This window comes from Paecilomyces variotii (genome assembly GCF_004022145.1).
Source record: "Paecilomyces variotii strain CBS 101075 chromosome Unknown C8Q69scaffold_10, whole genome shotgun sequence".
Lineage (NCBI taxonomy): Eukaryota > Fungi > Ascomycota > Eurotiomycetes > Eurotiales > Thermoascaceae > Paecilomyces > Paecilomyces variotii.
Genome location: NW_021167149.1, coordinates 48,165 through 74,683, shown reverse-complemented (window position 1 = coordinate 74,683; position 26,519 = coordinate 48,165). Strand labels below are relative to the sequence as shown.

The 26,519-nt window shown below is 49.1% G+C and overlaps 5 protein-coding genes across 5 annotated transcripts; 4 read left to right on the top strand and 1 right to left on the bottom strand.

Moving 5' to 3' along the window:
• The first annotated feature begins 672 nt into the window (after positions 1–672).
• C8Q69DRAFT_59829 (putative ARF GTPase activator) lies at positions 673–4,773 on the top strand. The gene is made up of 4 exons (XM_028633819.1): positions 673–1,099; positions 1,168–1,301; positions 1,381–3,230; positions 3,282–4,773. The coding sequence occupies exons 1-4, from the start codon at positions 1,036–1,038 to the stop codon at positions 4,690–4,692; spliced, it is 3,459 nt and encodes a 1,152-aa protein (XP_028482759.1). The 5' UTR covers positions 673–1,035; the 3' UTR covers positions 4,693–4,773.
• Positions 4,774–12,905: 8,132 nt separating this feature from the next.
• On the top strand, positions 12,906–15,164 carry C8Q69DRAFT_509072 (YT521-B-like domain-containing protein; the record flags this gene model as incomplete). Its single annotated transcript, XM_028633052.1, has 3 exons — positions 12,906–13,818; positions 13,894–14,495; positions 14,583–15,164. The coding sequence occupies 3 exons, from the start codon at positions 12,906–12,908 to the stop codon at positions 15,162–15,164; spliced, it is 2,097 nt and encodes a 698-aa protein (XP_028482758.1).
• C8Q69DRAFT_59453 (hypothetical protein) lies at positions 15,022–16,285 on the top strand. The gene is made up of 2 exons (XM_028633818.1): positions 15,022–15,342; positions 15,788–16,285. Exons 1-2 carry the CDS (start codon positions 15,272–15,274, stop codon positions 16,203–16,205), a joined length of 489 nt encoding a protein of 162 aa, XP_028482757.1. The 5' UTR covers positions 15,022–15,271; the 3' UTR covers positions 16,206–16,285.
• Positions 16,286–21,620: 5,335 nt separating this feature from the next.
• C8Q69DRAFT_446621 (hypothetical protein) lies at positions 21,621–22,370 on the top strand (the record flags this gene model as incomplete). The annotated part of the gene is made up of 1 exon (XM_028629143.1): positions 21,621–22,370. The coding sequence occupies one exon, from the start codon at positions 21,621–21,623 to the stop codon at positions 22,368–22,370; it is 750 nt and encodes a 249-aa protein (XP_028482756.1).
• A 1,243-nt stretch (positions 22,371–23,613) lies between these two features.
• C8Q69DRAFT_406373 (general substrate transporter) lies at positions 23,614–25,364 on the bottom strand (the record flags this gene model as incomplete). Its single annotated transcript, XM_028628115.1, has 3 exons — positions 23,614–24,736; positions 24,804–25,060; positions 25,128–25,364. The coding sequence occupies 3 exons, from the start codon at positions 25,362–25,364 to the stop codon at positions 23,614–23,616; spliced, it is 1,617 nt and encodes a 538-aa protein (XP_028482755.1).
• Between the last annotated feature and the right edge of the window lie 1,155 nt (positions 25,365–26,519).

The following is a 26,519-nucleotide window of genomic DNA, read 5'->3' as shown; positions in this document are numbered from 1 at the left end:
ACTATGCGCCGTACTCTTTTTAGTTGCATGCGCAACGAATTCCTTCTGACGATGGCCTTGAAACAAGAGTACCAAGTAGTGAAGTGGCTGGGATGTGCTGTTTCTATATTTATGATAGATGCTGATAATAATAATAATGATGAAAGATGTGGTGATTGGTTTGTTTATTTGAGGTGGCTGGTTTTGACTCTGTATTTATTATTTTTATTATTGGAGATGTCAGCGGACGGACCTGAGAAAGAAAATCCACTACGTACTAAGAATACTAGCTCAGCGTCCCATGGGTGCAGCAATATGAAAGCGCTTTGATAGAATAGACGGATCCCATCACTGGGGCTTTTCTTTTGTTTGGGCTAGATAGCTTTGTTGTTGTTGTTGCTGCTGCTGTTGCTGTTCACCAGTGGTTCCGACAAGCGATGCCAAATGTAGTATGTTGCAATAATGAATTTGATCGGGGACTGCGTTCAGGTACTCTAGTTAGGGATTAAGCGCAGCGCTACTGCGGTCAAAGGGGAAGAGAGAGAAGATCATAGGCAGTTCCTCTGTGCCTTGAGACCCCGCAAGATCAGTTTCCCCTCGACAACATGCGAAGCGCTGAGATCTGCGCATTGAGAGGCTAATTAATTGTTAGTCCGAGGGTTCAGGCTTCCCCCCACTGCCACTGGATCTTCTCCTCGTCACAAGCCAAAACGCCCGGCGATGACTGATTCCTTCGATCCTGCTGGGTCGTGAGACAGATCTTTTATTTATCTATCTGGCTTGTTGACTCTTCCTGCACGCTGCTGTTGCACAGCGTCCGAGCGATCACCTCTCTTCTTCGTCCACGCCGGAACGCGGGCTGGATGACCGATCATCGTCGACTCTCTCTCTGCCAGTTGCCTCAGCCGCACGCTGTTCGTCCGCGCCTCGAGTCGGAGCTGTCTTCGCATAGGACGCTGCCATCGCTCCTCGTCGATGACGGCCTCTATATTTCCCAACGGCACTCCGGACTCTCTTTCGAACGGCTGATCTGAAACCTGATTGCGTGCTGTAGACATGGGGAACGTCGGGAGTCGTCTGGACGATTCCGGGAACCTATTCCTCAAAGATCAGAACAAATGTCAGTGCAGCGCGATGATGCCCTCAGTCGTCGATCTTCAAGTGCGGTGGATGCTGATATGGCCACAGTTACTATCTCAGGCGTCACCATCACGAACTCCCGTGGTCGAGTCTTGCTGCATATTGCGCCGAATTCTTTTCCCGCAGCACGGTACAACGCGAGGCGGGATGCGGGCGACGACAGTCCGATCGAATATGTGCAGGTGCGCAATGCATCCATCAGACCAGACTGACAATTGATTGCGACTCGCGGAGGCTGATCTACTTTTCGCGTTTTCTCAGGACCCCGAGCCCCCCGCGGCAGCACCAGTGCCACATTTTCTACTGCGCCTGACGAACGAGGATGAGCTCAACTTCCAATTCTCCTTTGTGATGAGACAGGTGCAGACGGGCCAGGTGGCTAATGCTACAGTCAATGGTGTCTCTACCTCGTTGCCTGGAGCCGTCGACACGCAGCTGACGGGCCTCACGTTCGCGCATGCGTCGAATTCGAAGGAACTCGATAATCTGATTACGAGGGAATTTCACGCAAACCCGAACCTACAGAATAATTCAAACGTCCAGCATGTGGGTGACTTCTCGACGGCGGGAAGTCCGTCGGTGCAGTTCGAATGGTCGTGGAAGTGGAAGCCGCCGAAGACAACGGAAGACAAAGGTGGTGGCTGGCGAAACAGCTGCAGCTTTCTCGAATATGATCAGAGAGCGAATCGTCTGAATACGCTGGCGAACTTCACATTTTGGGTCCACAGTGTTCAACGTCCACTGCCCAGCCCGCTGTTACCGTCACCCAATTTCGAACTGACCGTCCCTGGTCGAAATCGTATGCCATCCTCACAGTCTATCTTCTCTCAGATCAGTGAACCCGATAGTGGATGGTCGCAATCTCGTGTACCTCCTCCCAACACGCCTCCGGACGCCAATGAGAGCGTCCCCCCTCCTCCTATGTCCGCTCCTCCCCCTCCACCCCCTGTGAAAGTTGATCTTCCTTGCCCTCGCCCTGCAGAGGACATGAGTGTAGTTGAAGATGGCCCGTTGTTCAGAGCTACGATGAAGGCTCTCGAACAGAAAACAGGCAGCATGCGGCAGAAGATCAAGAAAGTACTCAAGAAAGCCGAAGCGGCACAGCAAGCACAAGTCTCTTGCAACGAAGCCGTAGGCGCATTTATTACGGCTTTAAACGATGCCTCGACGTCCAATGCGAATGCGATCCAGCCGGCCCTGGAGCATTATTTCGAGAAGATCGCCAAGGAAATCCTGCACTACGAGCAATCCAACACCGTTAATCTACAGAAACTCATCATCGACCCCCTGACGAAGCTCTACAACTACGATATCAAGCAAGCGGAGGCTAAGAAGAAGGATTTCGAGGAAGAGAGTAGAGATTACTACGCGTATGTTGGTCGATATCTCGGCCAACGGCAGGATTCTTTGAAGGAGAAGAAACGCGCGGAGAGTGATTCAAAGTATCAGATCAAACGTCGGAATTTCGAGCTGAAGCGATTCGACTACTCTTCATTCATGCAAGATTTGCATGGAGGAAGAAAGGAGCAAGAGGTGCTCTCCCATCTGACAAAATATGCCGACACGCAGGCAAGGACTTACCTTGAAACCGCCAAAAAGATCGAGGAAATGATCCCGCAGTTGAAGGCTCTCATCCATGAAGTCGATCAGGCGGACAAAGAGTTCCAGTTCCAGAGAACTGAGAGAGAGGAAAAACGCAGAGTTCTGGAGAAAAGTACAAAGATGTACGTCGAGCCTGACAGTTTCTCCAATCCCGGTGCAAGTGTTCCAGCAGCGGGCAATGGCAGCGGCGCCCAAGTTTCGGATTCGGATCTTGGTCGCGCAGATAGTACGGGCTCCCAACTGCGGCATGTTCCTAGTAACAACTCCTCGAACTCAGCGCAAAACGTGAATCTGGGAGCACCGTCCGGCAGCTCCTTAACTTCACCCGTTGGTTCAATAGTATCACCAGGCCAGAATCGATTCAAAGGCATCCGCGATTTGGAAGAGCCAGTGGTTGCAGGTTCCGACAAGTGTGGGGGCGCGCAAAGGAAAGAAGGGCTACTCTGGGCACTGTCTCGGCCCGGGTCACATATCGATCCCAAGGGGATCAATAAACAGGCTTGGCATAAGTAAGGAAATCCTTCCGCTGGATATGAAGATAGTGGCTGACTCGTGACCAGGTTTTGGATTGTCCTTGATCAGGGCAAGCTTTCCGAGTATAGTAATTGGAAACAAAAGCTCGACTTGCATATGGATCCTATAGATCTGCGCATGGCATCTGTGCGGGAGGCGCGAAACGCAGAACGCCGATTCTGCTTTGAAGTCATCACTCCTTACTTCAAGCGCATATACCAGGCGACGTCGGAAGAGGATATGAGCAACTGGATTACAGCGATTAATAACGCTTTGCAAAGCGCAGTCGAAGGTCGTGGCATACCTCCAGCGGCGCCGCCCTCATCAAGATCAGAGAGCTCCTCTATCCGCCACGATATAGGCTCTGTGCTTACCGGCAAGAGTTCCTCTTTCTCTGGCCAGCACTCTCATTCTTCCGCATCGAATCATCATAATAATAATAATTCGGTCGGTCGCCGAACCACTGTTGGGGCGCGACCAAGCTACATCCGCAGTGACAGCAACAGCTATGAAGAGAACCCAGCAAAGCTACTGCAGACCATTCAGGAAGCCGATCAAGGTAACAATTGGTGTGCGGATTGTGGCTCAACGTCCAAGGTAGAGTGGGTTTCTATCAATCTCGGTATTATTCTTTGTATCGAATGCAGCGGCATTCACCGGTCTCTCGGTACACATATATCGAAGGTTCGGTCGCTTACGCTGGATGTCAACTCATTCTCGAACGACATTGTGGAGATACTTCTTCAGATCGGCAACCGTGTGAGCAACATGGTGTGGGAGGCGACGTTGGATCAATCTACCAAGCCGACGGCACTCTCGACTCGTGAGCAGCGACTGAAGTTCATCACTGCGAAATACAGTGACAGGGCTTATGTTCAGCCGTTGACTGCGGGCCAGTCACGCTACGCCACTCCTGACGAAACACTGCTTGCGTCAATCAAGAAGAATGACATCCAGGGCGTGTTATACGGCATCGCGCTGCGGGCGAATGTCAATGTGACGGATCGCTCTCGTAACACTCACGCTGTTTTTCTTGCATTGGCAGCAGCCGATCCTGCAGCTCCTGGCTCGACCCCAAACGCCTTATCGGCTAAGCAGGCACCTCCAAAGGCGATTCCCTTCCCCATCGCCGAGCTTCTGGTCCAAAATGGAGCAGAGGTGCCCTCTACACCTCCCCCCATCTTGTTGTCGCCTGCTGCCCAGCTCTATCTCAACCAGAGGACGGCTAGGGCGCCCAGCATCATGCCTCCAACTGTATCGCCGAACGGCAAAGACGGAGCCCAGACGATGAGTTCATTGCCTCTAACTCGCAAAGGTTCCGTAAGCGAACAGTCGGATCACTCAGCATCTCAGGCGCTAGCTCCGCTAGACGGAAAGGAGCGCGAAAAGTTGCACAAGCGAGGCAGCGCAGGCGCCAGGTTTGCGGGCAAGGTCGCATCTCTTACTGTTGATCGTTAAGGCCACAGGCAGCGTAGCCTCGGCGCAAGTAATTATACCTAACTTCTACTTAATGTGTCTTCTGTGACATAATTCATTGTCTTTACTTGTACTTGCATTCCCTTTTCTTTTCTCTATATCGTTTTACTTGGTGTTTACCTTTTTCCCACTTCATAGGGTGTTATGACATGTCTCCCTACCAGTCTACTTTCTCTTTTTCTTCCTCCCTCTTACTTCTCCCCGCTTCCTTTTCAACTTCTTTCCCACTTATCTGTGTCGACTAAATATGGGAATATCCCGTTTTCTTTTCTGATCGTGATGTCTCAAGGTCGCGATGGAGACGAGTTCATGTATATGGTAATAAGGGGAGGCGTGTAATTGACTGGCCTGTTTCACTTAAAATATAGTCCATTATACTCATCTTCGAAGAGGGTAGTTCCTTTTCTTCTTGTAAATGGCTTTCTTAAAGGATCATATCGCTGCAGATTGGGGTACAGCTAATTGCGCAATCAATGGTGATCGCTAACGAGTGCTATTGTTTTGACTTTCTTCGGGGATATCGGTACGCTTACTTAGTGAGAATAAATCAGTCAAAATAAATAAATAGCGAGATAACATGAATGAAACCTATATGGTACTATCCACGCGCAGAACTCATTCAATTATACCATACCGTCGGTACCCGAAGACTAACTAACTAACTAACTGATGCGCAGGGTAGGGTAGTTAACTTAGTTAATTTGTTCATATTGCTTGTTATATGCAGCAGTTGTTAGTAATTTCAGATTCAAGAAAGTAATTAATTGGACCGTATTCGACTAGATATCTGCTAGAGATAAAAATTCAGTATAGTTTATTTGGCTTCTGTTTGTTGGGATTCGATAGAATTAGTTAGATGCTGGGTGATAGGGAAGATTGAGTCTTTGACGAAGTGAAGGTAGAAGGGAAGCTAAATCCCTATCCTCTGGCGGAGGGGGGCAGCTACCTAATTAGGTATATGCTAGAATATACCTATGTGAACTTTTATAGTAGGGACGGATATAATTAATTCTTTCCTTAGGATGTGGAACGGGGATCTGGTAAATATATCTATCTTATGTATTGTCTCATTTCCTACATATCTACTTGGCTATTAAGTAACCAGATGTACATACTAATTACTGTAATACATAGTGTCAATATAATAAATTATCGCCATTTGTACACAAACAAACTTGTAACAGGACTCTTTAAATTTTAAAACACTATAGAAAAGAAAAGAACAAGAAGAAAAAAAAAGGAAAGGACTCGAGTTACCTTTCCTTTTCTTCTTGCCATTCTCATACTCAAGTATACTACTACTCTACTACTCCTGGCTATAATACTGGTTACTTAAATCAGGGGGAAAAAAAATCGACTTCCATAGTTCATACCTTTAGAAAAGAAAAATACTAGACTGATTAATTGCTAATTCCGCAAGTATGCCATGTCTGCTTTCGAGTATCTCATAGTTAACGATAGATAATACTCTACCATGGTCTACGGTACTTTGACTCATATCGAATTGACCAGACTAACTAATTAACTAGGCCACCGGCTAAGACGTATACCTATACGTAGAATAATAACTAGGTGCCCTACCGAATATTCCCCGACTTTTGCTGACTAGGGTCTGATAGTTGAGTATGGTATGTATTGGTTTTTCTTTCTTTTTTCTCCTATGCTAGACTAGACTAATCCTTGACAGGTCAATGGTGCAGAGTATATTGCATGGCGCAGTGCGGTGGAGCCCGAGGAACAATGCTCTTGTTCCGCTCATTCCGCCTAACCGATTTAGCATCCGATGTATGTACTACTCTGTACGCTTTCTATGGCGGAAGGCGATTGGAGCGGAGTCTATTAGAGAACCGCGTCGGGCGGTTTTGATAGCGTTGATTACTCATTATGGCATTGAGTGCTGATAACTAATTATAACTAACTAGGCTGCTATGCAATGTACCATAAGCACGAGCATGGAGTTCTGGTATCTACTCGAGTTTTTAGCATAGTTCATGGATGATGTACTCGTAGATCTACTAGGGTCTGGGTGGCGACGCAACGCTAAGTACTGTAGCGCGGGATCTTCGAAACAGAACCGGATTCTATCCGTTTTGTTTACTCCGTAATCTTTAATCAGACGTCAGTACGTAGTAGAGTAACTACAGTACGTACATACTTAACTGACTAGACGAGAGTTCGAGATCTCCGGCGGAGGGCGGCATGGCGCAAGGGACGCAAGGGGGGACGCATTGGGACGCTCTGATGACTGCAAGTGTCGACGATCATTCGCACGCAACGGAAGGAAGACTCCGTGGAATGAGTTCTTTTTGTTCTTTTTTCGTCGAATTAAGCATGCACATCATGACTGGGATATGAGCAGAGCAGATCGACTCGACGTCGTTTTGCCACCACGCTCAACCGCTGCGTTCCGGCCAATCAGCTGACGCGGTCACGAGACGCCTGGGCTGGCATCGGAAAGGCTGTGATCGTCTCTATCTATACCGTACTTACTTGCCGGCTTTTCGCGAGCCTCGAAAAGTTCGTCTCTCCCAGTCAGAGACACGATATTCGCCACCGGGCTGAGTCCGGCCATCGGCTGTATCGTCCTATTCTAGCATCGACGAGCTCCGCATCGCCGTTCAGAGGAACCCGCTTGCAGTAGCGGGCGTAGATGAATGGGAGTCTACAACGCGCTCTAAAGAACCCAAGAATAGTAGTTAGCACCTACGATCGATCGTGTGGCGATACGTCAAAGCCATCAGACCCGGGTTTAATGGCCTAGCAGCACCCGCGGCTGTGGAACAGGTCGAACAAGGTCTCGAACAAAGATAGAATAGGCGCAGGACTCTACGGAGTAGAGTATACCATACTCTCGGAGTCCACGGAGACCCTGGTAGACTATTCTTTTCTGAAACTTAGGACGTCGATCCAAAGGAACGTACCGGTAGGCCCATGTGGCGCTCGCTGCTGTGCACGCCACACTGCAGATGGCTATCACGTCCGCTCTGGGCATCTCAGGCAGTCCGGCAGATAGCTGTGGACTGCGATGCCGTCAAATCGTGGGGCGGAATTGGCCCCGGAGGGTTCCTCCATGGTCGAAGAGTGAGGCTTAGGAGAAAGAAGTGAGTGGTCTCCGGTGGTCCTATCTCCAGGTCAATTGCCCGTGAAACCTGAGCAGTTCGGCGATGGCAACGTTGCCCTGTCCGGGTACAGCGGAGTCTGGACCGAGGGAACAATACGAAGAAGCTAAGAGGGCCCTGCGGAAATCCTCAGCCCGCATAATATGATTGGAGAATCGAGTGAAAATCTCGAGTAGTCCCTGTTGATGCTTGTTATGTTGTTTTCTCCCGACGGCGTGGCAGCCCCAGGCTAATTTTGGCGCTCCCGCCGGTCTGGACGGGTTGAGTCGCCCATTCTAGTGATGCGGGACACAGTGGCTCGAGTTTATGGTACAGAGTCATTGACGCAAAATTGAGACCGTGGCACTTTGATAATAATAGCCCTATAGAAGTTCGGATGAAGCTGAGACGAAGATCTGGAACGTCCCCAGGGCCCAGTCGGGGGTGTACATACTCCGTTTCAGTGAACAGAAAGGCTTGAGGGGAGTGATCAGTGGAGATGCACACAGATGTTCACCATCACTGCTCTAGAGACAGAGTGCTGTTTTCATAGCTGAGGGTCCCTCGTGTTGACATGACAGTTCGATGCATCACCACCAAGCGGGATCCTCATCGAAACGGCGGGATACCCAGTGGAAGGTCAGCCCTATTGGACCCTTTGACGTCAAGAACTCTCCGCTGCCATCGTCTCTCCCGTCCCCGGAACTTGGCTGAGATCGAGATACGTACCGGGGCAATCAGCGCCACCGGTTGGAGTCTCCGCGCAAACGAGCGCGTAACGGGCCAAGACGATCGTGGCGAGGGGACGCAGGGATGAGAGCTTTCATTGATTGGTATATACAAGGATGCATACAAGCTTACTACTGTAGTTAGGAGTCTCTACTCTGTAACATAGTAAGAGTATTAATACTTCGGAATGTGTAGACTTTTGTAAGAATACTACTATGGTACTAGATGCCCGCTGGTGGACCAGGCGGGGCAGACGGGCGATCAAAAATCCGCAAAGACCATGCAGAGAAGATGCAAGTAGTGTCTGCTGACTATCGGATATAGTTAGTTAGCTAACTAGCTAACTATTATTATTACATTTTCTGCCACAAGTAATGGTAATAATAATAATAATAACAACAATAATAATAATAACAGGATGAATTTCCTAAACTTTTTGAGTGATTAGTCATGACCTGTTTGCCTCAGGTCTGCTGACTAATCACATCCGTTCTGGCTGTTAACTAGTTAGTTAACTACCTAGGTATCATATTTTTATTTTCATTTAACTAATTTTGTTTTTACTTTTTTCCACATGGCGCGCCATTATTGAAACAAGAAGATCCTCTTCGACCCAAAGTGACTAGTGAGCCTCTTAGCTCATCATCCAGTCTCTCGTCCGAAACCGCTGAGTCTTCTAAAACAAAGCCCTCGTTCAGAACTTAGAAGACAACCGTACGAGGCAGTAGTGCTGCGCTCCACTAGTTTCCGTGGTTCCCTTAGCACGACAGTATTGAAAAAAGGGGATAAAAACGTGCTGGACAGCATCCAGACGGGTCTAGAACTGTAGTGTAAGTTGAAACCAATCGTTCTCTCTTGGATGAGTGTCGTACTCTAGCTTTCGGGTTCGGCAAGGCTCGTAATCTACCGCAGTCTATAGTATCTAAACCTGGTTAGGGAGAAAATGAAATGAAACCGTGAGGTCCCTACTAGAGGCCCTAGATCTGCCACCGCCGGTCATCGGCTCTTTTGAGGGGCACCACCAGTCAACCAGTGATTGTCGCGATCATCCCAGGCCAGTGGATACGACTATGAATATCTCGAGGGAGGAGAAAGCGCCCGGCAGCCGATCCCGCCAATCAGGCTCTCTTGCGGTCGACCTCATCTCATCTCGTTCTCTCCTGGCGTTCTGGCGGTGGGGGGTTTTGCTGACGGGGGAGAAGCTACCGGACGAGAGGGCGCACGAGGTGCGTGGGTGGAAGTCGAGCTGATGGCGACCAGGCCATCTTGACGGCCATTTTCAGGACGAGAAAGAGGAAGAACGCAGGAAGGCCAGACAACCGGGGAAATCCCCGCCTCTTTAAAAGGAGACCCAAAGCATAATATGACAGCGAGCGAGCAGTGTTCTTCTTGCGCGCACTCGCTCTCCTCTCTCTCCCGTAAAACCGGTTTTGGCGCAGCATCCCGGGGGTCACTAAGCGTCGGCCTAGTGGGAATGTACCCAGCCAACTCCATCCATCCATCAGCCTGGAAAACGGTCGATGCAATCATCTATCGCCGCGGCTCGGAACGCCGCCAATGGTATTTTCTCGAACGCTACTCTGCTGCCCGGGCTTCGCTCCCACCGCTAGCTTAGCCATATTACTCGTTATTACTCTACTAGAGTATGGTACCTACTTACTCTACGACATCAGCATGCAGCGGTTTCGGTTTCAGGCCGAGGCTGTGCTGTGCTGTGGCAAAAAGGGCGATCTGATACTCAACGCTGCCGCGCACACACGCTCTCTCACTCAACTCAGTCAACTCAACTCACTCTATTATGTTGTTGTCTGAGAAGGCTTCCAACGAAGCCATGTGTGTTTCGTTTTCCGGGCAGTTTCCAATCGAGTATGTATGGTACGACGGGGCAGCTGGATATCAATTCCTCCGCCACTGAACAGTAATCTCGAATTCTGTATCGTGAAATCCTACCGAACTTCAGATCGGTCCTTTTCTTTGGGATAAAGACCGGTGTCGTCAGACTGGCAAAAGGGGGAAGAGAAGACAGAGAGAAAAAGGTGCATGGTGATCCCACTTGCAGGGTTCTTATGGAGTAAGCGCATCACCACATACATTGGTACTCTACTCTACCACGCATGGTTCCCATTTGCCACCTCCCCCCATGTCTCTCTCTTGCCTTCTCGGCTGGCCCGTTCCGTTCCTGGGAGTATGGTATACTCCTATAGACGGGGGCTTAAATTGAACTGCTCAACCGTATCCGCAATGCACCCCAGAACAAAGCTACATGGTATCACCCAATAATCCTCGAGTCTTGTCGCTCATCTTCAACGGGGCTGAACCGAATTTTGCTTCTTTCCATTCCTTCTTTAGCCCCAGATAACTTATCCACCCATTAATTCCTGTCTTCTGGTCACGAACGGTAGAGTCCCCGGCCAATTGCAATCTGGAAGACAAAAGCCCTTGGGAGATTCTAGGCATTCTGAAGGAAAAAAGAGAACGAGGTGTGCATTGGTCTTGACCCCGTTGCTACTCTGCTCCAGCCACAGCCGTTCATCCCTAGGCGCAACCACTGGCCTTCCCCATATCGCCAAAATCTCGTCCGGGCATTGACCCGGTCCCGCTAGCTTGACCACGCAACAGAGAAAGCAAAAAAACACGAGAGGCCACCGAACAGCTGCGGATCTCTGGTGCGTACCCCATTCGAGCACGCATAATTGTCATCTGGCAATAGCTCGGCGAGGCAACGTTCCTGTCGCTTGCCCACGCAGATCCTCCAGAGCGGTAGGGAACTCCGCCACCCAGCGGCGTCTCTTTTTCTTTGCGAGCGTGGCATGTATGCAAAACGAGCAGTGCCTGTCCCTCCAACTCCCTCAATCTTTACCTGACGAGCTTCTCCACATCTTGCACGACTTGTATGCGCGTGGCTTTGACGTTTTCTGGACTTGTCAAATGATAACGGTGATTTGTTGACGTCGACTCTCGCTCATCTCATCTCTTATTTATTCCGTCTCGCCTGCTACCAATATTAATCGCTTCCTCACGGGACAATCCAGAGAGCTGATGGAAAAGCTGATTGCAATCTGAAAGGTCTTGGATATACCAGAGACACTGACGGAGCCAGAAACCGGAAGTAGCCTCCCATTAAAGAACCCGTGGTGGTTTCTCCTCCATACGGGTAACTTCCGGAAACTTCCATTGGAGCATTGGAGCTGCGAATCCTGAGATATCTTAAAAAAAAGGTCATCTCTGTTGGGAGCTCGACAATCACCAACATCTCATCGACTCAAGTGATCGTTACTTGACCAATCTAGAAGGGCAAAATAACGACCTCTCAGGTCGGCACCCGACATTTGCGGCGTAGGATTGTAGTAAGGGATCCCTCCACCGTTCCACCGGCCACTGTGCCTCTTTTCTTTTCATCTTCTTTCCACGTCCCTCTTCGTTATCCTTTCCCGCCTATACCACCGTCCTTTTTGGGGGTCATCTCCGATATTGGCCTTGTCGGGCGATTGGAGGAGAAAACAGAGGATAGCACCAGAATCGCAGAGACAGACAGACAGACAGACAGAGAGATAGCGAGCAAAGAAGCGTCTGGCCAGGGCAGTCCGCCACTGATTCCCTGCCCCCGTCGCTTGTTCTCCATCCCCAATCGACTTATTGCCTCATTCATCCCTCTCTGCATTTTGTCTGCTGCCTCTTGATCCCCTTTAAAACCGTTTCACTCCCCTCACAGTCCAGCTCCACTCCGCCTCTTGAGAATAACCCCCGACTCGTAGCCGGCACGTCCCCGCTCGACGTGGTCTAGGGAGGCTAAACAACTGAAAAGAAGGTTGACCGGGTTCTTGTCTGGCGTGAGCCTCGCTCCGTGGGATAAGATTTCCGCTCGCTAGTCCTCTTTTCTTTGTCCACCCACTGTCGGCTTCAGGACTCTCTACCGGCATCATTCTTCTGATCTCGGATACTGCCGTTGCATAACGGCCTTCCTCTTGGGTCCTTTTTGATATTCGTTTCCTTTTCCTTTGCCTTGGCTGCCACGCGTTGGGTTCATATATCTATCCTGGGTTGTCTCGTCGTCTCTTTTCTACAAGAAACAGGCGTTCTTGTGATAGAAGTGTGTTTTCCAGCAAGAGTCCTGACCGGTCTGTATTTCCAGTGTTAGATTATCGGTGGCCACATATCGGTGCAGAGTGGCACGTTGCGAACGGTAAGTGTTTGTCGTGCTATCTTCTCTTTTTCTCTTCGTGTGAGTCTCCCCGCGAGGGATTAAAGAGAGGATACCCCTCATTTTGGTTGTGGTTTTGTTTTTCTACCGGATGGCCACTGACTGTAGAACGAAAGTATTCTCTTTCTCTCTGGATTACAGCGTCTGGTACCTCCTAAGACGGCCCCATGGGCGATGTTCCTTCTGATCAGACCAAGTCACCCCGGGGAGCAGCTGTGGAAGAAGCCTCATCTACGCGAAAACCATCTGTGTCGACGAGGGTACATGGTATGTCGTCTGACTTTCCCAAAACGGCATTTGTGTGCGCACCACAGCACAACACCTGGGACCTTTTCATGCTGATGTGTCCGACCTTCTCTCCTACAGACACCAATCCACCGGGCCACACGCAGTCGACACCGACACAGTCGGTTGCCCAAGCGTTACGTCCGGTAGGTGTCGAGTATTATGCCGGTCCTCATGGCTTTGTCACAACAGCAACCGGCCAGGGTGGTCGGCCATCTGCCCTAAGCATGGGTGAGATGAGTTCTGCATTGCCTAGCTATCAGCCACCAGCCATGCCCTTCGACCAGCAATCCATGCAACAGCATTTCCTTTCTCTGCATCAGTCTCAGGGCATGGTATACCCTATTCCACAGATGTCCCATTTTCCTGGGCAGGTACCAGGTGGGAATCCGGCCTATAATATTCCTTATTCTCCAGCATTCCAGACTGCCTACGGTCAGCAATCTCAGCATGCGCATCTTCATGGTGCTTCTGGATATCAACCATATATACAAAGCTCGCCGGCCCACCAGAGTACGGTGGTCTCAGGTCAAGCCCCGGTCTACGGCCAAGCCTACTATCATCCTCAGCCATATGCGCCTTCGTTTGGTCAAACTATGCAAGCCGGGGTTCCGATGCACCAGCGCCAGCAAGCTACAGAATACATGACTCACCAGGGGGCTCCCAGCTCTGCGACAGTTGCGCCTCGAAAAGAACCAGAACGTCGTCCGTCAACGGCAGTTTACGATGTTGCCAGCACGATCGTGGATGGATCCTCTCCTGGTCAGACCGGCCGGGCGATGTCGCAGATGCAGGGTAAGCCAAGAGCGCCTGGGCGCATCGGATTCTACCAATCTCAACCTCTATTCCTTACTGATCCCCGACTTCTAGACTCATCCCCGCAACGGCTACCGTCAATCTCAGGGCCAAGTACTCCGCGGGGGCCTCCCAGGAAGCCGAAACAGTCGGGACATGCTTTATGGGTTGGAAACCTGCCCCCGGGTGCCAACGTTGTCGACCTCAAAGATCACTTCTCTCGTGACGCCACCGACGACATCGAAAGCGTGTTTCTGATCTCGAAGAGCAACTGCGCCTTTGTGAACTATAAGACCGATGCCGCATGCACCGCTGCCATGGCTAGATTCCATGATTCAAGATTCCAAGGCGTGCGCCTTGTCTGCAGACTAAGAAGGGGTTTAACCATACCGGGCTCCAGTGTAACCACGACCGTTCCATCATCACCAGCGACACAATCCCCACGGACCCAAGAAGGCCCCATTGATTTTGTGGACGAAGAAGCTGGATCTTCTCAAGAAAGCGGAGCTGCAAACGAAGGTGCTCCAGAGAAGCCCCAGCCGCCTTCCACGGCCAGAGTTCCGGAAAGGTACTTCATCGTCAAAAGTTTGACGGTGGAAGATCTTGAGCTGAGCAGGCAGAGTGGCATTTGGGCTACCCAGGCTCATAACGAAGCTACCCTGAACAGAGCATATGAGGTGAGTATAAACGCATCGATTCGTGAATTCAGATCCGGACGCTCTCGAGATCCCAGGATAAGTACTAACCCGTTTCCTCTTCTGCAGACTGCGGACAATGTCTATCTCATATTCTCTGCCAACAAGTCTGGAGAATATTTCGGGTATGCACGGATGATATCTCCAATCAATGACGAGGAATCACAAACGCTAGAAATGCCATCACGCCCAAACGTACCAGCCGAACCGGAGATCCTGAATGTCACTGCCACGGAGGCAACGGCGACAGCACCTAAGGGCCGTATCATCGATGATTCTGCCCGAGGAACCATCTTCTGGGAGGCAAATTCATCGGAAGACGAGGACGACGACGGCACACGGAGCGAGAAAAGCGTGGAAGAGACGACCGAAGAAGCTGGGACAACCGGTACTCAGTCCTTCGGAAAGCCCTTCAGGATTGAGTGGATGTCGACTGGTCGTCTTCCCTTCTATCGCACACGCGGTCTCCGTAACCCGTGGAACGCCAACCGCGAGGTCAAGATTGCTCGAGACGGGACGGAGATCGAACCCAGCGTCGGAAGGAAGCTTACGCAGTTGTTCCATGTCCAACCTACGGCTTCATCCACGTCACTGGGCTCATCTAGCGGACAACCGCACTCCTATCACCTGCCGCCGCAGTCTCCTTATTGAGACAGAACGCCGTTCCCACCGGGAAGGCTTCTTTCTTTTCACTCATGATATAATGCACGGAATGATCTGGTTCGAATTTGCATTAGAGGCGGTCGTAAATTGGGGTCATGGGTTCGGGGTATCTGGGCAAAGAGCAATACCAAAAAGCAGTCATGCATTTTTATTTAACGGGAAACGGGTAAGACAACAATCATCATGTAATTTTTTTTTATTGTTTCTCGTTTCTTTTTCTGATATCCTTTTTTGGATAATGCAGATAACGCACATGAGTCAGAGCTCTGCCTTTCAATTCTTAATTCTGGCAACAGATTTTACACTTTCTATATTTATTTGATGTTCCCTTCTTGTATCTTCTTTGGTACTAACTATATGTATAAATCCCCTTTCTTCTTTTCTCCTTCATCTACTTTTTTTATGCATTACGCGACACGACGACGTCCTGGTGGATATTTATTTTTCATTTTGCTTTTTCTCTCTTTTCAGACGGCACTTTTTATGAGTTGATGCGATCCCCAGCAGTTCGACGACGTCTACGGTGTTATGAATCATGAACAGTTTGCGGGTTTCTTTTGATCTTATATAGACAAGTCTCCCCTCTGACTATTCAGTCGTGTTTTCTGCAGAATCATTGTGCATCTTTGCAGAATGCTCATGGTTGTTTCGGGAGTTGGACGTCTCGAGAAAGCCTGTTGCCAGCTGTCTCAGTATATACTGCAGTCTTTTCCGCATGTGTTTCACCGCCTTAGACTTGCTATTTGGAGGGGTTTGACAAATTCGAGTCTCGTTTGTTCTTGCATACTGTTCTCTCATTTTCAAGTTCTTTACGTCGCAGCCTCCTTAGAGTCATTTCTGATAGAACACTGGCTCTTTTTTCTTTTCTTGCGATGCCCCTACATTATACCATTACATATACGCGACAGCATTAGACATAGATACCTCAGCAAAGGCGTGGCGAATCATTTTTGGGAGGCCAGATGGAATAGAGTGGATACGGCGTCAAACAAATATACTCTTCACGCACATGGGGCTATCCTGATGTGACCGTGGCTATCACATGGCTTTGTCACTCTCGGGCCCTTTCCTGCTTCTCGATACATACCGAACTGTCTTTCGCATGTGGTTAGATTGTAGAGTAACTACATGGCCGGGTGGGACCCGCTTCCCGCTGTCAGCTGTTGCTCAAGCCCTAAGGGTAAAATGAATGGCTCCGTATGGGATTGGAGTCTACACACGCGAGCGCTTTCTGATCAAGTGGCGTAGTATTTACTTGATAGCGTCTTATTCATGTACAGAGACATGTGAATATGCCACGATACAACGAATTGGTGTGTCTCCAGGTGGCATTGCTGGTGTTTCGGCTCAACGTCATCTGCTTCATCGAGCAATGTGAGCTGTGAATATGCTGTTATTCAGGGCATCCGAGAGCATCCAGCAAATGAAAGACTTGTAGCAGAATACTTTTGTATTCTTGTATTGAATTTTTAGAATGCGATCTATCTTATAGACTTAAGTTCACCCCTTTTAAATACAAACGATGTCTCGCCAGCGAGTCACCTGACTGGCGTTCCGAACTTCTATCGCGACTCTTTTATTAGGTAGGTAGGTACTTTCTTATTCTACTTTACCTTGGAAGATTCGTCTAGAGAGAAGCCTGGTATGGATCAGAATATATCTGAAACGCGGATCAATTGCCATTACTGTGAATTTGGATATAAACAGAAGGACTCGATACCATGGGATAAGTAGATAGATAGCTGGTAGGACCGACGTAGTTCGCTTGGATTATAGGTAGGTGGATATTTCTTCAAGGTGTTGGTTAACTATAGCAGGCTATGTTCTAGTAATTGCTGTGAAGAAGGCTGCGTTCGACGACTGTATCGTGCGATTCCTGGAGCCTAAATGTCTAGCCTGGCTAAAGGTGAGGTTCTCACAGTATGTCAAAATCACATAATAAGTAATTGCAAACCTTTAGATCGAATATATCTTAGAACTCGGTCTGGGCAGCAGTTGCGTACCCGTTCGGTATGTATGTATGTAGAGATTAGTTCATACTCTCAGCTCTAAGTATATTGATACCTAAGCCACAATATTCATAGCAGCCAATGGCGTGTAATTCCAACAAATCCCCCCCCCCCCCCCCCCCCCCCCCACCCAGTAATCTACTCCAAGTAACTTAATGCAGAGTAATAGGCAACTAGAAGCTTTTCCTCGGAGACACAAAATACTTATCTCAATGGCGATCGGGAACCGATCATCCGATTGGTTCGGATAGCTGCATAAACCCGGGGAACCCCGCATTTCTTACTTAGAAGTTAGGTTGACCGTTGTTGTCAGAGCTAATTAATTAATTAACCCCCGCGTACCGTCGGTATATCTTTTCATAGTACCGCTCACATGAGAAGAGTTTGCGCAAAGCTTGATATGAGAGGTGATGGATCTTTATTTATGCATGGGGGGAGACAGAAGATCTGTTTCGTTTGGTCTTGGATATGGAAATTGAAAGGGATCATGGTTGCTCGAATGACGGAGACATCGCCATGCGTACGTCAAGTCGATAGGGTTCTTTCAACTCGAATAGCCTACATGAAACAGGCCCATATTCAAATCACGCGGTTTTTCAGTTCCTTCCAGCGGCCTTTTCAAGAGTATCGACGCTTTACATGCGCGTCTATCTATATGACAGGTTTAAGGACAAAGTATCCGGATCTCGTTCAGATACGAAGCCACCGGATTCTCTTGGGTTATCCAAGAAGAAGTCGTTACCATCGACTACCAGTGAATCGAATCAGATGAGACCCGCCTTCAACAAAGGTTTTTCTCCTCGATTGGTATCCTGCTACCATCTCTCAGTAGCGCGGGCTTATGTCAAAGATAGGAGTAAACCAGAAATGGTAATACTTCAGGTTCTCAGTATTTCTGATTTTACAAAATATAGTACGGGTTCACCTGTCTGCTTCTTTGATGGATGCACAATTAGAGCCTTTTTATTATCGTGCGATGGGTCTATTAGACTCGTATATACTACAAGATCGAGCTCTGATTCAGTTCAGTCACTACTCTTACTTGCTTTGGATCAGAAACACCAGCTTTCCATATTAAAGTACATGACACATGCAATGTGTGCGAAGACTGTTTTCTTTCCAGAAGGGTCTCCATATGTTAAATGGTGCGAGCGACGGCGACTCTACATCTTGGTGCATTCCTCTTGGTTCATAACCAGGATTTAATTCTTGTATGTCAATGCAGCAGGTCTAACAGATGGTTGATGTATATCTTTCGATAATGGAGATTTCCAAACAAACTAGCTCAGGGACATAGAATGTATGATGATGTGTCTAACGTCTTCTTCTTCTTCTTTTTTTTTTTTTATTGATTTTGGTGAATTATTAAGGCTGTGTAGATCAGCCTCTAGGGAACCAGAAAGTAATTAACCGTAAGACTCTGGCACTGAAGTCCTATGCAAGCCATTGAGACATGCTAGTGCAGGAATTGAGGACAGTTCTTATCATCCCAACACACAAGAGAAGGATATGGAAGTATTATCAGATATCCCTTCGTGAGATAATCAACTGATGTCTTATTTTGTTCGAGGATCTGAGACTCTGTATGTCTGGACAGATAGCCGAACTCTATGAATGCATGCCAACCTGACATATAAAGATGCAGATTATTCACTATCGGGATACGTAGTTCGCTTTAGCCACGTTTCCAGTCAGCCAGCCGATGGGATTTCATCCAACCACTCACTAACTTCCCCTGCCTATTTATGTGTGATTGGATTCTCAATTTAAAAGAAGAAGAAAAAATATAAATTATAAAAAGAAATGGCCTACTGAGACTAGATTTGCTAGGCCTGTCACATTCAGAATTTATTGGTACTTATAATGGCGGGTGTAAAAAGAGCGTTGGGTCTGTTGATCTTATCACGCAGAGTTTGAATATTGAAATGCGCTTTCTTTTTTTCTTCTCAACTCCCTGGCTTTGTCCTATTAATGGTAGGATTCATCCATCATCCGGAGAAAGGCGGAGACACTTTCTATGTTGACTAGGTCTCAATCTAATGATTTTCTAGATAACTCTGTCCAAGATATAGTCCTATTTTATAAAAAAGAATATGGGGCCCTTGTAAACAGCGGCCAAGTCATCACGCGTGTTCTCTGCATATACGTGACTTTAGTAAGTACCCATCGTCTCGTCGTCTTCTTTTCCTTTACCGAAGGGTCAATGAGAACTCACTACTGAGGCAGTGTCGCTCTATCGACTCCCTGCTTGCAACGTGCTTACAAGGTTACGGAGAGAAAGCGGCTGGAAAGGCTATTGTATGGATGAGATGACTCGGGGACTGCATGATTGACGTGGAGCAACTTCCCAGAGTAGGAGATTTGACTGTCGTCGTAGTGATGATGTTGCATTGAAGACGGCCATTCGTGTGCTAGACTGCTCCCTTTACGACATGCTGTGATATATAACCGTGTGGGGTTTGCTGGCAGGATTGGACTCGATTGGCAGACCAGGAATGATGGGTTTCAGGTTAGTCGTAAGTATGGAGGATGCCGTCGGTTGGTGTGTCGAAATCCCTGCTGTCTTGTCGCTGTGGTGCAGCAGTCCTTGGTTATTCGACTGGGATGTCTGTCCTTGGAGAGGATATCGACACGGACTCGGACAATGTGGCTTTATTCCTGGAACTCGTGACGTTATAATCTCCAACAGGAGAGTCTATTCTTTCTCGCTACACGCGATCCCGCGGCGAGAAGTAAGCACAAAAGGGAATCTTTCTCGAAAGCAGCACCAAGCCATTCTCTGCAGATAGATAGGCTGCTAGTTCGACATCGCGCGACTGTCAGGTAAAGAGACCCTTATCTTTGGATTTTCGGATAGCCACCGTTACTACAAGCTTCCTTTCGGTCGTATGTCTGGGCCTGTCAGACGCACAGCATCCTCCCGCTTTTTAAAAGGAAGCTTTTTCTTCTTTTGTGAGGGTCCATGGCTTGCTTCGAGTGGAAAGGACCGTGCACTTTGGCTGCGAATGAGCAGCTGTCCATGGCGAGCTAGATCGTGTAGGAAGAATGGAAACTAAAATGATTGACCGCGGGCCTCGAGTCAAAACGCGGGGAAGTGATGATGACGGGCGAAACTAGTCACGGCTGACTGGGCCATTGTCCGTAGTTCCGGGGTATATCCATCTCCATCACCATAGCGGCCGAGGATCAGTGGAGACCAGGGAGAATCTAGTCTCTTGCCCTCATGTCTGGGCTTGTCTTTTTAGAGTTGACGATGTTTCACCAGGGGATCTGGATGGATGGCTTTTATTGCGGGCTGCATCTCGCAGTTGAGGATGGATGGACGTGTCTGGGTTCTATCCAATTGATCTCGAGACGATGCATGTGAGTTAGCGATGGACCGTGGAAGAGTCAGTTTCATGTCCTTTGAGAGAATGGAGTTACCTTGGGTGATGGATGAACGTTCTCTCTTCCGTCCATCGATGATGCTGTTGATGATGCGCCAAACCAGCCGTCGGGGAAACCTGCACCAAATCCAGAGCGAGATGGAGAGATAATTAACACTTTAGTTAGTTAGACCCTTGAGTTAACCAGCCACCGTCGATCAGCCAAGGTTTTGTGGGGTAATTTAATTTAATTTAATAGACGAAAGGACCAAAGGAAGATCCAGATAAATTAATTGATTGTTAACTCTCAATTGTCGAGTCGATGATGGCGGGGATGCATCCATCATCCACGTATCTCGCCATTTAATCTGGCTGCCTCTCCTCTCTTCTCTTCTCTTCATTCTCTTCCCCTCCACCCCGCCTCTCCTTTCACTCTTCGTCTCTCTTACTTTCTCAGATCGCCCTAATATCGCGCAAGCCCAAGCGTATCATTCGCCCACGAGGGATTCTCAAAAAGGTAATCTCGGTGACTGAACTGCGTGCTTATTCATTCCCGTTCACCGATCCGGAGGTTATAAGAGCTTCATCAGTCCACCTCCCATGTTCCATCGTCTCGACTCTCGCAACTCTTCACAGAGTGATTGTCAAGGATCTGTGTCAGTTGAACTGCTACATACTTACAATTCACATTATCGACCTCGCACGCTTCCTTACTCTGGTTCCGCCACCGGACCCCTCCGCTGGCCTCCGCTAACTACTTCTTTGTCCAGTTCGCCTCCTCAAGACTCGATCAGAGAGCTGTTCCCATCTTATCATCTCATTGACGTCACCAACGAGCTTAACTGCCCACGAGGAAGTTATGGCATTGTAGCTTCTCTTCTCTCGTGGTCTGGACTCGGGCTGATTTCCCTTTTGATCGTTCTTCTGTTGGTGAATATTCATCCCATCGGGGCGATCCTTTGATCCCGTCTAGTGACCTCTCGACCTTTTTCTCAATTGCCACACTTTCATCCCTCCATCCATCCACATCTTGAGTCTCAGATTCATCTGAACTTGGACCCTTTACGGCCATGTCTGCAGACCGTTCTCAGGATCCTGCCTACCCCCCGTCCATTCAGCAGCGTCGAGGTTCCTTCTCGCCCGGCGCCTCTCTCTCGGAGCTGTTCGCGAGACCTGGCAATTCGGTGGCAGCCAACGCGCAGCCGGGCCAGCGACGACGCATGTCCATCACCACTCTCGGTCTGTCAGGCTCACCCACCCAGGCGTCCCAGTTGGCTGGTCGAACCGCGAGGCAGGGCAGCCTTTCGAGCTCGGTAGGCTCTAGCTCCTATCTCGATGAGGTAGCAGTGATGGAGAACGAAAATAGCCCTCCAGCCTCGGCAACATCGCCATTTGCACGACGGTTCTCGTTTGGCGCGCAGGCTCTGCGGGACAAGACTGGAAACGGTAGATCCTCTTCTTCTCTTACCTCCGTCAGCACGAGACGACAGACTACGTCGTCCGGTAGCATGGCTCCTGCACCAACCGCTGCAAGTACAGACCAGAGTTTGCGTTCGAGCAAGAGATCTAACTTATCTTTTCGACCTGTAGGCGAAGCCTTCAACTGGTCTGAGTCTCTTCGGACCAGAGCTGAGCGCGCCCCTTCTCTGGGTGCCTCGTCCCCGCCGATGAATCTTGACCGGTCCCCCGCTGGAGGCCATCACCGGTCGGCTTCCATCGCCTCCATGGACTTCCCAGCCCGCGAGACGCCTAAGCAACCGCGTCGAAAGACGCCTGATTTCTTCCAGGAGAAGATCCTGAGAGCCGATTTCATGGATTGATTGTAGCCAAGTATATATGGCAACAATGATTTCTTATCGGATATGTGAATCTCGAGTATACTCACTGGACAGATGAATCGGCTGCAAACTTTCATGTCCTACGCTGCACTCATGGTTTCTTGTCTCTTTGAGTTGATCAAAACATTGTGTGATTCCTGGTTCCTCTCATCTCTGAAAATATGGTGTGATGAGGATCTTTTCGACACCGACAGAGTGTGGTCGAATGAAGGATATCTCCACTCCCGTCGGTGCATAGTGCCACCTCTCGGACAGTCTCATCTCTGTCCATAGAGAACGCAAATCCGACATTGTGACCCGGCGGCTGGCTACAACTCAGGTCCCGCGGGTCTCCTTTTGCCCGTCGAGCGAAGTCTCTCTCTTTCTCGATGTATTTCTGCGCGAGGTATTATTTTTCTTTGTCTCTGGGGCTTTATAACTTTTCTTCCGGATTTGTATCACTTCACCATTTATTCTTATGTGGGATTTGATGGAGAAATGGTATGGTGGCCGCGAGAACCTCATTACACTTTCTCTGCTTGGCCTTATAAGGATTGTCAATTGAGATTGCGAGACTGAGATTTTGTCTGGTATGGTCTTTAGGGCCTTTGAAGTCTACTGTCTCTACAAGAGTCGCATGTGATTTCGGTCTCAAGACACATTTATCTTCACTAAAGAATGGCAAATACAGAATGGCATATGGAAAGGCTAGAAATATGACCGCTAGATTTCCATGATCACGTACGATTGTGCCCCAAGATTGGGGCAAATTGCAACAACACCAAGAGAAACAATACATTACTTTTACGCGGAAATCCATGTTCCAGTAACTAGATCGCTCCCACAATAAGTAATACTACTTGAACTTTTAACGGCGACATACAAATACATATACCAACTTTTTACTCCAGGATAAATAAGTAAGGGACAAGAATAAGTATAAAATGTTGTATGTATCAGTATAGTATATATGCGAATTTTCTATCTCAAATCTTGTATCAAAGTCTATACAATGTATAGAAGAGGAGAGATAAAGTTTTGATATAAAGTTTTGGTTCAGATATCATCACAATGCATGAGAAGAAACCCAATGCTAAAGAATATGCCATGCAACCGGCTATATGTATATCTTAGATATATAGCGCCATAACCCCCCAAATCTAATAAAAGTGATTCTTCTTTTTTTTTTTTTCCTGTCTTTTTTTTTCTTTTGGTTCGTTGTAGTCCCCAGACCTAGACCTAGGTACTATGAGATGGTCTCAGTGTGAGTGTTCTCAGTACCTTCGGCGATAGTCCGTTTCCGGCCCGGTTCGTCGCCAACGCGAGCGTCTTGGACGACTCCGGTGGTGATGCGCTCTTCTAGCGGTGGGGGAACCCACTTGCTGCTCTTCCAGGGAGCAACGCGCATCACGTACATCATGTCGATCTCCTCGAGGGTCTTGCCCTTGCCCTCGAGCACGCAGAAGTAGACGATCAGAACAGCGAAGAAGAGACAGCCAGCGAAGACGTAGCCGTAGGCAAAGTCAATGTCGCCAGCAATGAACGGGGTGAAGAAACTGATGAGGAAGTTCCAGAGCCAGTTGGAAGCGGTGGCCATGGCCATTGATTTGGCGCGGTAACGGGATGGGTAGAGTTCGGCGACGATGGCCCACACCATCGGACCCCAGGTCATGGCGTACGCGAAGATGAAGAGACAGGCGAAAACAACCATGGTTTTACCCGGGCCGGGCGTGTTGCTGGGTTCGTTGACGTCGAGTGCAAAGTGTCCCACCGAGGCATAGACCATGAAGCACACGAACATCCAGATACCGCCCGTGATCAGAGACTTGCGTCGGCCGAATCGCTCAATCACGTACAGACCTCCAAACGTGCTGCCAAAGTTGACACCACCCAGGATCATCTGCGTGACATAAGTGTTGCTGATGCCAGCGCCCCTGAACATGGTGGTGCCGTAGTAGAAGTAGTAGTTTGCTCCAGTCAATTGCTGGAATGCCTGCAGCACGACGCCCAGAAGAATACGGTATAGCATGCGCGGAGCCCGGAAGATCTCGTACCAAGGCTCATTCTTCGAGGCCATTTCGGCATCAAACTGCTCACGGACTTCGGCCAGTTCGTTGACGATGACCTGGTGGTTGGAAGACACGCCGTAGAGCTTGGACATGGTGCGTTTGGCCCTGTCGACCCGCCCATGTCGGAAGTCGTAACGGGGACTTTCTGGGAACAGAAGGATACCGAATCCCAAAAAGAGAGCCCAGAGGAAAGTAATGCCTAGCGGGATCCGCCATGAGGCCGTGTTCTCTATGGCTTCCGTTCCGTAGTTGATGCAGTTGGCGATAAAGATACCCAATGTGATAAACAACTGGTATGAACTATATTTTTCTTCCGTTAGAACCTCAACCTCGCTCCTAGTGTGTGCAGGATAAGTAAAGTACTTACGCAATCATAGAACCACGAACTTGACGCGGTGCACTTTCACTTTGGTACATGGGCACCACCAACGAGCAGGCGCCTACACCGAGACCGGTAACGAAACGTCCCATCATCATCTGATACCACTTGTGCTCCGGGGCAGAGATCTGGATAATCAAGCCTACGTCTACCATAAGACACCAGAAGCTGATCGACCATTTACGACCGATGCGATCCGCAAGGGGAGCGCCAAGCAGGGCACCGACCAAGGTTCCAATGGACAACTGAGATAAAAGCGTCAGTAACGAACATAACATTATCAGATCGTGATAGGAATAGAAGTTGACTCACCAAGGAAACGATCAGACCTGACCGGACGTTGCTAAAGTAGTATGTTCCATCGCCTTTGGCCTGTCCAAAGCGCTGCAGATAGTTCTTCATTTCCAAGAAACCAGAGATCTGTCCAGTGTCATATCCGAAAATGATACCTCCCACGGAGACAAAGGCTCCCAGAAAGAAGGACCTCAGAGTCAGAAACGGCACCGGGCTATCCTCCAGGGGACCGGCGGTCTTCTCCTGGTCAGTCATGGAGGGCGACGACTCCGACACCTGAGCGATAGAGTCGTCCCCGTTTCGACGGAATGGGAGCCTCATGGTGATTGTCTGTTGTGTTTCTCCCTCGGATGGCTCGAGATGAGATGGAGTGCAGGATCGGAGAAGACCAGCAGCAGCAGCAGCAGACGGGGTCCATCAGGGCCTACTATATGTTTCCCCAGGACCCAGCCCCGGACGGAAAATTCGAGGAGCCACGAGGGCATAGTGGCACCGAGACATGACGACAAGGGGACAATTTCTGGGAGTAACGAATGGCATCGTCAACCAACCACGCGAGTTCGCCACGCCGAAGACTGGGTAACGAGTCAAAGGACCGGCACAGCGAGACGTAAGCGTTATTGATCCGGCCATCTCTGTCTCCTTCTCGATCGGTTCTGGCCCCGAATCCGTGCCGTGGGGCTCCGGATTGCGGTGCAAAGTCGGGCATCCATTCATGATTATTATTCAAGTCGGCCCCGGGATCTGTCATCGACTCCAAGAATCCAGATGGCTCTAGCCGTTTGGCGTAACGAGGCCGAGCCCGTGCCGAACGCTGAACCGGGCATGCTGAGACGAGAAACATTCGATGATGATCAATAATCAAGAAAGCCGGGCCTCCGCAAGGGTTCGGGGTGGGAGCTGGGTCCCCATGAGTCCTGAGACACCATCTCCGGAGTATTTTTATGATTATTATTATGTATTATCCGTCATCCCGGTAGTCACTAGCAGTCATCGGCCGGCACCAAAGAGCGGGGAGCATCCTCTCTCTTTCCGGTGGTCTCCGGATGCAGATCGGATCTCAGACAGAGAGAAAGAATGAGAGAGAGAGAGGGGAATGCCGAGAAGAACGCCTCTGACGCAGAGATCCCGTTGACGCAAACAGGGAATCGGGCCGTATCACACAAAGCTATCATCGTAGTCAATAATAATACCGTGCACAGAACAGAACAGAACAGAACATAGTTAACAATTATTAATAGATGAGCGCAAGGAGCAGAGTCGATGAAAGACTGATTAGTTATTGATCCGTCCCTCTCCGTACCCGGCTGACAGGACGCGGAGAAAAGCCGGAGATGCGGAGAAGAGAAAAAAAAAAAGAGAAAAAAAAAAAAAAAAAACGCTCGATTGTTCTGGAGTTTCTGGAGATGG